Source organism: Euprymna scolopes, chromosome 46 (genome assembly GCF_053919585.1).
Source record: "Euprymna scolopes isolate OS-2025 chromosome 46, ASM5391958v1, whole genome shotgun sequence".
NCBI lineage: Eukaryota > Metazoa > Mollusca > Cephalopoda > Sepiida > Sepiolidae > Euprymna > Euprymna scolopes.
The window spans coordinates 132,974,290-132,988,539 of record NC_136527.1 but is presented as its reverse complement, the minus strand read 5'-3'; the positions used below and the strand labels follow the sequence as shown (position 1 = coordinate 132,988,539).

Genomic DNA, 14,250 nt, shown 5'->3' with positions numbered 1-14,250 from the left:
TATCTCCCCGAAATCGAGCAAATTAAATAGACAGATGAGCTTTGTTGTTAACTCTGAGATATTACGATTTATATGTGATATAAAAAGTTTTAAAAAGTTGTGAAGCGACCGACCGCTTCTCTGAAAAAAGCCTTTTGTAGACATATGGAAAAAGCGAACACACATACATACATTTTCGCTTTTATATTTATAGATGTTTTCACCTAAAATGCATTGTTTTAACAGGTTACCGATAGAATCAAGTAAATAAACAGCGTCATACCTTTCTTCTGTATAACCCTTATCCTTGAGTGGCCTCCGGGCTTTGGTTAGTGGCGACCCCTATGTAAAAAAAAAAAAAAAAAATCCAGCAAATAAACAGCGTCATACCTTTCTTCTGTATGTAGCCAGAAGCCACAGCTTCCAACAGTGAAACGATTTGCGAAGAACGACAGTTCTATAATGGGAGGAAGCCAAGAATTGCTTTTGGTTGTCAACAATATTCTCGTGACATAAACGGCGCCATTTGACGAATAAACGGTGAACGAGAGCTGAAAACGAAATAGAAAAAAACATTGAAATAAAAAAATGGAATACAAGTAAAACAACTGCCGGAAAAATAACAAATGGGGAGACCTCATGTTTTGACAAGCTTCTGGGCTTGACCATTACTCCTCATCTGAAATGGAACACATACATCAAATCTGTTGCCAAGGCCGCTGGAAAAATGGTAGGATCTTTCTATCGATCCGGTAAATATCTCACTACTGATGCTATTCTCTATCTATATAAGAGCCAGGTACGTCCAAGGATGGAATACTGTTGCCACATCTGGGCAGGAGCTGCTAGAAAGGACTTGTCCTGCCTTGATAGAGTTCAAAAGAGACTTCGTAGCCTCGTAGGAGATGTCCTTTTCTCTTCCCTGCAACCTCTATCTCACAGAAGAGATGTTGCGAGTTTGTCTCTGATGTATCGTTATTTTCATGGAAAGTGTTCGACTGAGCTTCAATCTATGGTCCCCCCTCACCAAACTTTCACAAGAAACACTCGTCTAGCTGTAAACACTATCAATAATACCCCCCCACTCTTTATCTGTGCCTACACCTAAATGTAGATTCCGTGAACAAAGCTTCTTTCTTAGAACTGCACGCCTGTGGAATTGTCTTCCGTTTTCCTGCTTTCCGGCTGACTACAATATGGTTGTCTTCAAGTCTAACGTAAATAAGTTCTTGATGAGCCGTTCCATATAAGTTATCAAATTTACCGAATTTTCATTACTAATGATTACTATATTGTCCAATTTCTACTGTACACTCTTTATTTATCATTCAGAGACGTAGATTCCGTGAACAAAGTTTCTTTCTTAGTACAGCATTAGTAGAGCCATTTCTATATTTCTGTATCTATATGAACTCTGTCTCTATATCTCACCAATGAACACCCACAATGAATATATACAATATAACATATATATATATATATATATATAAGTCATATTAATAACACCACCTATGTAACATATGTAGATACATTTTTATTTTTAGTTTATATTAAATAAAAAATATCAGAAATACGACACCACAGTGTCATTGGCAAATATACCCATCTCAGAGACAATTTTATCAGGGAGGTCATTTTTGAATATTAGGAATAATAAAGGTCCGAGGAGTGACCTTCTTAAACGGTGCTTCTTCTGCAAAGTGTCATTTTTGCCATTTTGGGCATTTTTGACCCCTTTTCAGCCCCTGGGGGAGCAACGAGAGTTTTCTTTAAAAAAAACTCGATGTTGTGCACATCTACGTATTGGAGTACAACTTGTGGCAAAATTTCAGAAAAAAGTAATGGACGGTTATCCGGGAATCATCCGGACGAACGGACGAACGAACGGACGAACGCCACTGAAAACTATAGTCCCTCTCCGATAAATCGGGGGGACCAACAAGGAATGGGCAAAATTGTGAAAAGGCTTGGCCTTTGATTTAATTTGAAATATGCTTCCAGTGTGATTTTCTTGGATTCTGCCGGTATTGTTTATGTTTATACTTAAGGATTGCTACGACGGCGCCAATGCCGTCTGAAGCCGAGGCCTCCGTGAGATATATATATATATATATATATATATATATATATATATATATATATTATATATTATGGGGTAATTAACACCTTCGATGCCGTTGGTTTCGACAACAATACTTTTTCACACCCACTTGCCAAATTTCTCAAGGAGTTTAATATGAAAAGATTTCAAACGAATAGAGTTTTATTTTATTTTCCTGGAGCCACATTGTCTGACACCGTCGCATTTTTCTCGGGTTTCGGAAAAGTTAAAAATATACATGAATATCTCACAATGAATTTATCAAAGTCTGGATAAAATAGATAAAGAGAAAACATTTAGAAATTTTTCAGATTGAAAAAGAAATTATATTTACATTTAAAAGTCCTCCCTCATTGAAATTCTACTTTTGGACGATATTTGTAAACCCACTAAAAACCAAATTATTGTTAGATCTAGGATGAAGCTCTAAACTGTCTTCACGTATTAAAAAAGGGTGCTTGTGCAGTTTACACTATGTTAAAAAACGAAAAATAAAAAAATATATATATTCTACGTACTCGTTATGGAATGAAGTTCTCATAAAAAAATCACGTAATTTCATCAAATAGTTTTTATTTTATGCCGTAAAAACGATTTGGGAAATTCGGAATCTTCCTAAAAAAACTGCGATAATTAGTCAAGGGAGCGTAAAACAAAAACTATTTAATGAAATTACGTGATTTTGTTATGAGAACTTCATTCTATAACGAGTACGTAGATCTATAGAGTTTAGTTTTACTAATAGTTTAAAAGAAATAAATATTTATAATCGGTACAAGAAATTGAATATTAACTTTTGAAAAATATTCAAAGAATCGATTTTGGAATCGGAAATTATACACAAATTTTTCCGATTCCGATGCCGATTCCCCGAAAATTACCGATTTAACCGATTCCCGATTCCGATTCATCGGCACAACACTAGTGTACAGTAATACAAACCCAACTGCTGATTCGAATCCAGAAGAAATTTGATGTCCTATACATCAGAAAACATTGATAACAATGCTAAGTATACATTACCTTCTCTAAGATATATACAAATAAGCGGTCAAAATGTGAAGTGTGTGAGCTCATATGATGTGTAGTTTCAAAGCAAGGCCTGTAATTTATTAACACCATATACAAGGACAGCCAATCTATTGTATTATATAAGGAGCGTAATGTATTGATATATAGTATTTTTTATAAATGCTTTTGAGAGTAAACATTGAAAAAAACATGGTGTCCACAAAACACTTGGAAAATGTACATTAAAATGTTCTTGCTACTTCTACTTCGACAATAAAGTAAAGGTAAAGGAAGTGAGAGGGTTTAGAGATAACCATGTAACAACTTTGAATCCCTGAATTGGATTCAGAAAAGGTGAAAGTGGGGACACGACAACTTGGTGAGAATAAGAAGACCATTTATATCAAGCAAGGGTTAGTGGTACAGAAAGTGTTATTAAGTCCGTGGGGAGTCGTCTCTGTACAACATCTGGATAGCTCTCATTGAGCGGTCTATACTTGCTGGTTATATGCCTAATGGACAAGTCCATCTTAGCAGTTATAGCGTGTGTATGTCCCCAAAACAATGAACGTGAAACCCGAAGCTTACGATGCAGCCCCGATAACCACTGCTCCAGGATGCAGTAACATCGTTTTTTTTTTCCAATTCAAACCAATTCGAGAAAAAACGTCATTCGCGCATGTGTGCTTGTCTAGATTGTTATGAAGGAACAATTTTTTTTGCTATCCTTTCATTTATTTGTTCCCTACGATGTAGGGGAAACCAAGCTCCGCCAGAAAGGGGAATCTCAAATGAATAGCAGTTGTCCGATATGAAGGGGTTTCCCCACATTGATGAAACCAATTGCTTTCAAGACGTCCCTGGCATGAAAGGCCGCTGACCCTTTGCATCCCAAGATCATCCGCAAAAAAAAAAATGGCATAAATAAACCCGAAGCTTACGATGTGGCCTCGATAACCACTGCTCCATGATGCAGTAACATTGATTTCTTTTTTTCTATTTCTCATGAGGTTCATGATAATAAACGAAAGGAAGACAGGATTTTTAGGAATGAAACATGTATTCACATATATTACAGGCAAAGTGGGTTGAGTAATACCATTGCTCAACAGTGGGGCATCTCCAACACTATTTAAACCAATTCAAGAAAAAACGTCATTCGCGCATGTGTGCTTGTCATTATGAACGCTTTGTGCATTGAATTGTACGTGGATGACATATGTATATACATATGTGCGTTGAATTCGGAAGATGAATTTCTCCTATAAATAGTTACAATCACGTATAATATCAAAGAAATCACTCCATCCCTCCAAATATAGTTACCTGTGGTGCTCATGGCAAGATAAGTGTTATCCTAATCCATCCTCATCCTAAAAAATGCTTTGTTCTCTCTTCAATTTCTTCTTTCATTTTGTAATTTGTAATTATTTGTATTCTAATAATTTATATATGTATTTATTGTCTTTATTAAATTTTTTAAATTCTCCCCCCCACTCCTTCAAACCTAGCAAAACACCAACCACATTCTCTCCCAGCTTAAAAAAAAAGCTAGAGATAAAAATAGCTTAGGCAGGATAAATTTTCTGAAATTGACACAAACGTGGATTTACTTTTTCTACCGTAGAAGTCAGAAGAACTTTATTTAAGTAATATACTTAATATCTATAATTACAATATGTATTAATAAAGAAGCCTCGTTGATATCTATACCAAACCACTTTATAATTAACGGTTACTATATTTGTAACCGAAATCTACAGTGATCTTAGATGTGTAACTAGAACTATTTTCTGAATAGATACAATGTTTTTTTCCCTGACCTTAATGACTGACTATAAATGTGAATTCCGAATCACCATGTAATAAATTGTTTCTCTTTACCTCCAAGACGACTGCCTTTGTCTAACCTGCATGCTAAATAGGGAAAAAGAAAAATAGAATTTTATTTTTTGTTCTGTTTCCCATGTTCGTGACATATTTTTGGGGTGTACACATAGGCAACCGACGTCCGAATTCCGGCTTCCTCATAAAGGCCATAAAAAACAAAAATCTCACTGAAGGAAGAACTGCTGTTTGGATTCTGGTAAAGTTTTTATTTATTCTTTTATTTATTCAAGGAGACTCCAGCAAAGGAATGACATATTGCATTTTTAAAATAAGTTGGCACATTTCAAGTCCTGTCCTTGCCTTTATATTGTTCAACTAACAAACCTGCTCACATAGTTGCTTCCACTGCATGAGGTTTTTTTTTTTAGTAACAATGAAATAGCAATGTCTCTAAATCACTTTCAGTAGTGTAACTATTCAGTTTTTATTTATTCTTTGAGTCTGTTGACCGAAAAGCACATATACGTATAGAGCAAACCATTTCAAAACACAATACATAAAGAAATACTTTCTTTATGATCTAAGGGAGATAATTATTTAGCGAGTTGTCGCCCTTCAAAAATAATAATCTAACAAAATATTACTTGAAACTCCACTGTATTCTGTAAGTTAACCCTAACCCTAATCCCGTCTCTTGAAAGCTAATCAATCTGCCCTACCCCTCCTCCCCCAAGCTCCCCCTAAAACTCTACATCACACACGCCTTAGTAGTAGAATCCTTAGATTCCAGCTCTTTACAGTCATCACTAAACATCTATACATTTCTACCTCTAAGACATGCATTAGAGTTCATTCTTATCCAGTTTCGTACTTACCAACCAAAGTATGTACTCAGATGCAAAGCGATCTTTATTACATAATAATTCCTAGATGGTTTTGCAACGATTAATACAAAACTAAATCCGATACTCCTTGTTATGCAACACGCTCCATGACTCTTAAATGAAAACTGAAATTATTTTCCTTCAATAGTAGAACACACACTTAACACCTACAACTTCTATCTACTCGCATCTACTGAAAACTTGCCCAAATATCTATTTACTTAATTATACATACGAAATACGCCTCCAGTTATACCTGTACTGTACTGTACTGCACCTACATCTTAACCCTCTTAAGTATACAGAGACTGGGCAAAATTCTTAGCTCAATTCCTAATGCCTACTAACACTGTAACGTTATCATGTATCTTAGCTAACATATAAATAAAATAAAAAATGCAAAAATCTAAAAGTAAAAGTCTTAATCCACACTAACAAACCTACTCACATAGTTGCTTCCACTGCATGAGCTTTTTTTTTTTAGTAACAATGAAATAGCAATGTCTCTAAATCACTTTGAGTAGTGTAACTATTCAGTAGATATATAACCTCTACAAACTAACCTAGTAACATTAACTAACCACGCGGGGTCACAGAAATACCTGGATTAGGACCCAGGCTCAGAGCAAACCCTCTCAGGGCTGATGGACCAAGTAGATCTTCCTAGATGATCCGTCTAGGAGAAGGAAAACTCTGAAACTAAACCTAAGGGGAGGGAGGTCTCTCCAGTCTTGGATGACAACCTACCTAGAGCTGGTGACTCAAACAAATTACCAGTCTGTAAACCTAAACTGCTTAAGGAGTAGATAGGCTCTGTCTATCGCCTGGCTTCCATACTCCTTCTTTGCCTATTTAGTCAGGTGCAGAGACACTATCACAGTTTTGGCGAACCACTTAATGTTTGATCGTTTCTTGACTAGGACAATGAATTCCGTATCCCCCACCCCAATACATCCCACCCCTCAAAACTGGGCATTTAAAAGTGCTTGAGTACCACATATGCCTATGCAATTAGATTGGGTTGACCTTCTTCTGATGGGTTGAGGGTACCAGATTGACAGTTCCTGGCTGCTGTTTCCGACTGGTAGTGCAGGAGCCCTAACTCTTTGGTAGCGCTTAGAGCGGCTGCTCTATCAACAGTTGTATAATATCGGGATGTTTGTAGTGCCATGTCGCGCATGGAAAGGGACCCTGCACTCATCCCCGATGGGCTTTCCTGAGGCCACAGTCCTCGTTGAAGAAAGGTCAGCTAATGGTCTACTTGTGTTGCATGTCTGATACTCTGCATAACCTTTTGTTCAGCTCCCCCTCACCTAACTGAAACTCTTTAAAAACATGACAGTACAATCAAAAAATAAGTTTAAACCAGGCGTAGAGTCAAACAAAACCAATTTGCCTCCTCCCTTGAGGCTTGCATTCACGAACATCCGTGGGCTTACAACTAATTTAGCTGATGTTGAAGCATTTCTCCTAACAAATACCCCGGATATCTTAGCACTAAGTGAGACTAACCTACACTGCATCCCCTCTAACTACTTTAACATGCCTGGCTATCTCCCACTCTTCCGTAAGGATTCTGAGAGACATATGCACGGACTTGGAGTCTACATTCGTAACACCCTCCCCTTGACTAGAGAAACAAACCTAGAATTGGACGATCAAGCCTTTATGTGCTTTCGACTAAACATGCAGCATAACATTAGCTGCTTTTATTTTCTGAAAGCATAGCCCCAGCACTTTCCCTTGACAATAGCGCACAATTACATGTATTTGGTGACTTTAATGTTCACCACAAAAACTGGCTTGGATTCTCTACTTACACAGGTTCAGCAGGCAGCACAACACATAGCTTCACTATATCTCACTCCCTATCACAAATGGTTACGTCCAATCCGTTTCCCTAACCAGCAAGAACACGCATCACTTCTAGATCTGTTTCTGACCACAGTTCCCGATGATTGTATAACAAATGCTGACAGCCCACTCAGGAACTGATCATGCAGTGATAATGGTCGAAATTGCCCTAAACTCTAGACCCAAAACTCAAGAGCAAGTGCTCAAAACAACGAGATATTATAAAAAGGCTGACTGGGAAGCCATCAGAGATCTTATCAGAGATGCCCCATGGGGAAATATATTTTTTCTTCCTGCTGAACAGTGCGCAAATGAGACCACTGAATGGTTCAAAACGGCAATTGAAGCACATGTTCCCATGCGGAAATTTTATAGCAAGCCCCACTCTCCCCAATGATATCACTGAAATGTATAAAATTCTAATGCTGCCAAGTGAGATTTTCAAAACCTGCTAGATTTAATTTTAACTTTAGAAAAATATTACGAATGTGGTTCTATAAATATTGTTTTTTTTTTAATGTTATTTGAATTGTTATTTATCACCTTTCATCTTTAATTTAAATATAGGAAAACAAAACAAAAAATTAAAAAATATACAATCAAACAAATTTTAAGGAGTTTTTTCTTTCTTTTTTTTCTGGTACTTGTACAGTTTAATCAAGACATTAAAAAATGAAAACATCGAAAGAAAGTTATAATTGTACATATCCGTTATGGAACGAAGTTCTCCCCCCCAAAAAAAATTCACTTAATTTCATCAAGTAGTCTTTTTTTTTATTTTTACAGCGAAAAAACAATTTGTTATGATACCGAGCAAAAGGTTCGATTTTTAGGAAGAAAAGCTAGTAATAAAGATGGGGAGGGAGTGTCGGCGCTTTAAACTGAGTTATCTTCCCGTGGGGTGTTAGAAATTTCCATAATGGCTGACTTCAACGCGCTCTCATAAAAATGTGCTTTTCTGCTGTAAAAAAAACCCCCAAAAAACCTACTTGATCAAATTAAATGAATTTTTTTTTCCGGAGATCTTCAGTTCAAAATGGATACGTACAATATAACCTTTTTTGGATATTTTCATTTTTTAATGTCTTGATTAAACTGTACAAATACCTTCTTTTTTTTTTTTTTTACAGGTAGTATGCCATACTTAGTATGAAAATAGGATCACAACTGGTGCTCATTATACAGTTACAACAAATTACAAAATTTTTACCATTAAAAATTATGTACTCTAAAATGTCCTAAAGCGCGGTTTACGTCGACTTGTGCAACTGCCATTGCTCCAAGGCAGCATGCATACCACAGATTTAACTGACATAAGTCCAGTTCAAACAGACAGAAGTATATAGAAGCTAGAAGTAACATTAAGAAAGAAATAGCGACAGCTAAGAGAGAATTTACAGAAACTACTAAGGAACTCGTGACTTCTGGAAAATCTGCAACAGTGTAGTAAAAAATGGGCAATCAACAATTCCTCCACTAACTGCTCAGGTGATTGCTATTATAAAAAAACCTTGACACTTCAAAAGCATGTGGACCCGATCTCATCCCAGCTGTGCTATTAAAAAAAGTGCTCAACTGAAGTAGCTCCAGTTCTCTCCAAACTCTACAACAAATGCCTTAAGGAATCCTGCTTTCCGGGCTGTTGGAAAATTGCTTCTGTGGTACCAGTATTCAAGAATTCTGGTGAAAGAACTGACCCATCAAATTATCGCTCCATTAGCCTCCTCCAACTTTTCGCCAAGATAATTGAGACCATAATTAACCATGCTCTAGTCCATCACTTTACAGATGCTAAACTTCTGACTGACCAACAATATGGATTTAGACAAGCCTGTTCCACAGCAGACATCCTCACTGTAATCTCTGAACGTATATACCATTCACTGGACAAAGCGGGGGAGGGCAGAGCGGTAGCCTAGATATATCTAAGGCTTTTGACAAGGTATGGCATGAGGGTCTCCTCAGGAAAATTAGATCATACGGTATCACTGGTAGAATACTTAACATAATTAAATCCTTCTCAGATTAGAGAAAAATCCAGGTTGTCCTCGACAATATGATATAAATGCAGGCGTGCCTCAGGGGTCCTTGGACCTCTATTATTCCTAATATTCATAAATGACCTCCCGACAAAATTGCCTCTGAGATGGGTATATATGCTGATGACACCACACTCTATAACTAGAGGATGGCCTCCAATCTGTAGTGGAATGGGGACAAAAATGGATGGTCACATTCAATGCTGCCAAGACTAAACTGGTTTCCTTCAATAATTACAAGAAACCTTCTCTACCACCAATAGCAATGGCCAGTGACTCCCTGTCTGAGAGTACATCTTTCAAACTCCTTGGCCTAACGTTCACAGGAAACATGAGTTGGAACAATTATATTGAAAGCATTGCCAATGCCGCTGCAAGATAGGTAGGCTCTCTCTACCGTGCTAGACAACTACTAACACCCGAAAGTATCCTGTACCTCTATAAGGCCACCATTCGCCCATGTATGGAGTATTGTTGTCACATTTAGGCTGGTGCATCTGTTACTAGTCTCTCGCTCCTTGACAAGGTTCAAAAGAGAGTCGCAAACCTGATAGGCCCTGAACTCGCATCTAAACTTCAGCCTCTGTCCCATCGACGAAATGTTGCATCCCTCTGCCTGTTTTACAAGTATTTTAATGGTGAATGCTATGACGAACTGCAGACACTTGTACCCCCACGGCGTAGACACTCTTGACAAATCCGACAGGCAGCTAAATCCCACCCTCACAGATGTAAAAGATCTTTCTACTCCAATAGTTTCTTCCCCAGAACCGCTAGACTCTGGAATTTCATTCCAGGTCCCTGCTTCCCGAACTGTACTGACATGCAGAAGTTCAAGTGTAACATGCTGCCCAAATCCCTACATAGTACCCCAGTAGTTGTTGCCTTGTTTGGGTCGAAAATGTAATTAAGAAAAAAAAATATATATATATATATATATATACTGGCATTTCAGCCCCGTGTTGCCCAGGTGGTTTGAGGTGTGTGTTGAGGCAAAAAAGAAAAAAAAAAGTGGTAGTAGAAAGGCAGGCTCGAACCCGTACCGCAAAAGAGGAAAAGAACGGGAAAAAAACCTGACATCTTTTCTGTTACGACAACCGCCAAACCGGAAGTGACGTAAGTTTAAATTAAGGCTAGACAATCGAAAGTAGAGGATGACTTTAAAAAATCAGCGAAAAAAGTGATCCCCTCCCTGTAGAAAAGTGCTTAGTTGAAGATGAAGATATTAATGTTTTTAGTCAATTTTTCGATATTTGTCGTCTGACAGGTCGAGCTTCCAGACGATACTGGTCTTGTAAAAATCTGTCGCCTCTATCGAAAGTTTTAGGCAGACATGCAAACATACATACATAGATTTATATATTGGTAACTAAAAATTTTCGACCCAAACCAATTAAAAACCTTGCCCTATCTCTGAATACCCTGCATGTAAAATTTCAAATGTTTAGACAAGAAATTGTCTGAGTAATTTGGTAGAGACTGCGGAGGTCAAATTTTTTAAAACTTTGACCTCTATTATGACCCTTAACATTTATTGTTTAGGACTCAAATCAAGTTATTAAGTTAGATCCATGTCCAAGAAACCTATATCTAAAATTTCAAGTGTTTAGACCCAAAATTGTCGGAGGAGTTTGGTAGAGTTCTCAAAGGTCAAATCGCTCACCTTTGGCCCCTAAACAGCCAAATTTCTGTCCGAAAACGGATTACAAAGATTTTCCCAAATCTCAGTACCCTGTAAATCAATTTTTGAGCCTGTAGACTGAAAATTGACAGTTATAGTGTTGGGAAATGTAAACAGACACTTTTATATATATATATATATATATATATATATATACATATATATATCTATATATCTATAAAAGTGAACGTGTCTGTCTGTCTGTGTACATTTCCCTACGCAATAACTCTGTCAATTTTTAGTCTATAGACTTGAAATTTAAATACCGGGTACTGATATTTGGGAAAATCGATGTGACGGGTGTCAGCCAGAAATTTGGCTGTTAAGGGGTCAAATTTCAACGATTTGACCTTTAAGAACTCTACCAAACTCCTCCGACAATTTTGGGTCTAGACACTTGAAATTTTAGATATAGGTTCCTTGAACCTGGATCTAACTTAATAAAGTGATTTGAGCCCGAAACTATAAATTTTAAGGGGTCATAATAGGGGTCAAAGTTTTAAAAAATTAACCATTTTTTTTTTTTTTTTGCTTTTTTTGCACAGCATACACCTTAAAACACTCGAGCAACGCCGGGCACTCCTGCGAGTATATATATATATATATATATATATATATAAAAAGCAAATATTAAATCAATCTTACCTGTCTGCAAAGACTTCTGTGCCGACAGTATGAGGGTTTGAATTTGGGATTTTTTATAATTTTGAATGGCGGAAAAATTTCTCCAAGTTCCCAACACCTGAAAAAAATAAATAGAGAATTCTTTTTTCTTTACAGATATTGTAATGGTTTTAGAAATTTTTCGTTTATACTATTTCAAGGTCAAAATGATATTCAATTATAAAATGGACATATTTGCGAGTGAAAAAAAATTAATCAACTTATTTGCAAGTGAAAAAAATGAATCAACTTCAAAATGGTCTTATGTGCAAGTGAAAAAAATGAATCAACTTCAAAATGGATGAATCAACTTCAAAATGGATGAATCAACTTCAAAATAGATCAATCAACTTCAAAATGGACTTATTTGCAAGTGAAAAACATTAATCAACTTCAAAATTGATCAATCAACTTCAAAATGACTTATTTGCAAGTGAAAAAATGAATCAACTTCAAAATGGAGTCATTTGCAAGTGAAAAAATTAATCAACTTCAAAATGGATCAATCAACTTCAAAATGGACTTATTTGCAAGTGAAAAACATTAATCAACTTCAAAATGGACGCATTTGCAAGTGAAAAAAAATTAATAAACTTCAAAATGGATCAATCAACTTCAAAATGGACTCATTTGCAAGTGAAAAACATTAATCAACTTCAAATTGAGAATTAATATAAAAGATAAATAGAAAATATCGTCAAGGATGAAAGTTCATATAGAAACGTTTTAATTTGAATAAAATAAAATACAGATTTCTTTCTCCAACTTTACAAGGAAGAAAAGAAAAAAGAAAGAAAACCACATACTGAAGATGGAGTATACCTCCAAAATATATTTGTGATAAATTTCAAACAAGTAAAAGTGATTTGGTTTTCAAACACACTTAATGCTTATTTTGATTGATTGATTGATTGATTGATTGATTGGTTTTACGGCATATCAACCTGTGTGGTCATTTAATGCCGGAGTCCTTTTTTTTTTAAAACTGTTTTTTATTTTTTTTTCAGCCTTTCCTCCCTTTTTTTATAAAATTGAACTAAGAAATTAAATGTTGTATTTATACATGGATGTGTATAATTGGGTGACTTTAAATTTCCTTAAATTTTCTTATATAAATTTACTTTCCTTAGGTATGCTAGAATATTTGTTGAGTTTACCTTTTCAAAAAGGTCCTCCATATTGCTTTCTGTATGATATAGTTTTCTAGTTGGGGCGAGGTCATCACACCCAACTAGGATATGTTTTACTGTGAGTGTCTCCTGGCATGGTATGCACTCTGGCGCCAATTCTCCATTTAGTATATAAGAATGAGTAAAGTTGGTGTGCCCTATGCGCAGCCGAGTCAGTATCACATCTTCTCGGCGTGATCTCTTGATGTCCGGACATCGTTCCTTAAGTTCAGGTTTGATTGAGTATAATTTGCTGCCCTCTTGCTGACTCCACCGCAGTTGCTATTTTTCCTGTATGTATGCTTTTATCTGGGGTCTAAGATCAGTATGTGGAATCTTAAAATTGTCAGTTGGAAGGTGAGAAGATCTTTTTGCAGCTGTATCTGCCCTGTCATTGCCTTTGATCCCCACATGGCTGGGGATCCAGACAAGAATAATGTTTTTAGTGGTTGAAAGGATATTGATTTTTTCTATTAATTTTGTTGTTAGTGCATTTTCTTGTTTTTGATTTTGTATAGATAATAGGACTGATAGAGAATCTGTGAGAATGATGAAGTTTTTGGTGGTTTCCTCTGAAATTATGTTGAGTGCTAGATCGATAGCTATAGTCTCTGCAGTGAATATAGATGCTTCATTTTGAAGATTTCTCTTTATTGTGGTTTTATGGTACGTTGCTGCACATCCAGTGTGATTGTTGCTTTTAGACCCGTCTGTGTAGATAAAGGTGTAGTCTGAATATCGTAATTTTAAACGTTGAAGTTCGTCGTGGTATTCAATAGGATTTGTGGTAGATTTGGACTTTTTGTTTAGGTTCAGTTTTATTTTTACTTGTTTCATGGTCCATGGGGGTGTTTTAGGCAGTATGAAGTTGTGAATGCTGGAGATTGGAATTTTCGATTCTTCAATGCTTTCCTTCATTCGGAGCCCGAAAGTTTTGATAGTTTTTCCTCTCATGTTGAAGAGTTCTTCATATTTAGGATAGAAGGTACATTGATATGCAGGGTTGTTTGGGCAAGACTTCAGTTTGAGTAAATATTGA

The 14,250-nt window shown here is 36.3% G+C and overlaps 1 protein-coding gene across 1 annotated transcript in view; it reads right to left on the bottom strand.

Moving 5' to 3' along the window:
- The window catches only part of LOC145271169 (protein SFI1 homolog), a 324,462-nt gene that overhangs the window by 13,274 nt on the left and 296,938 nt on the right, over positions 1–14,250 (bottom strand). The window contains exons 21-22 of the mRNA XM_080126698.1: positions 12,025–12,121; positions 370–530 (exon numbers count right to left, since the gene is read on the bottom strand). Coding sequence (XP_079982824.1) covers positions 370–530; positions 12,025–12,121 — 258 coding nt within the window. The remainder of the gene's footprint in view (positions 1–369; positions 531–12,024; positions 12,122–14,250) is intronic.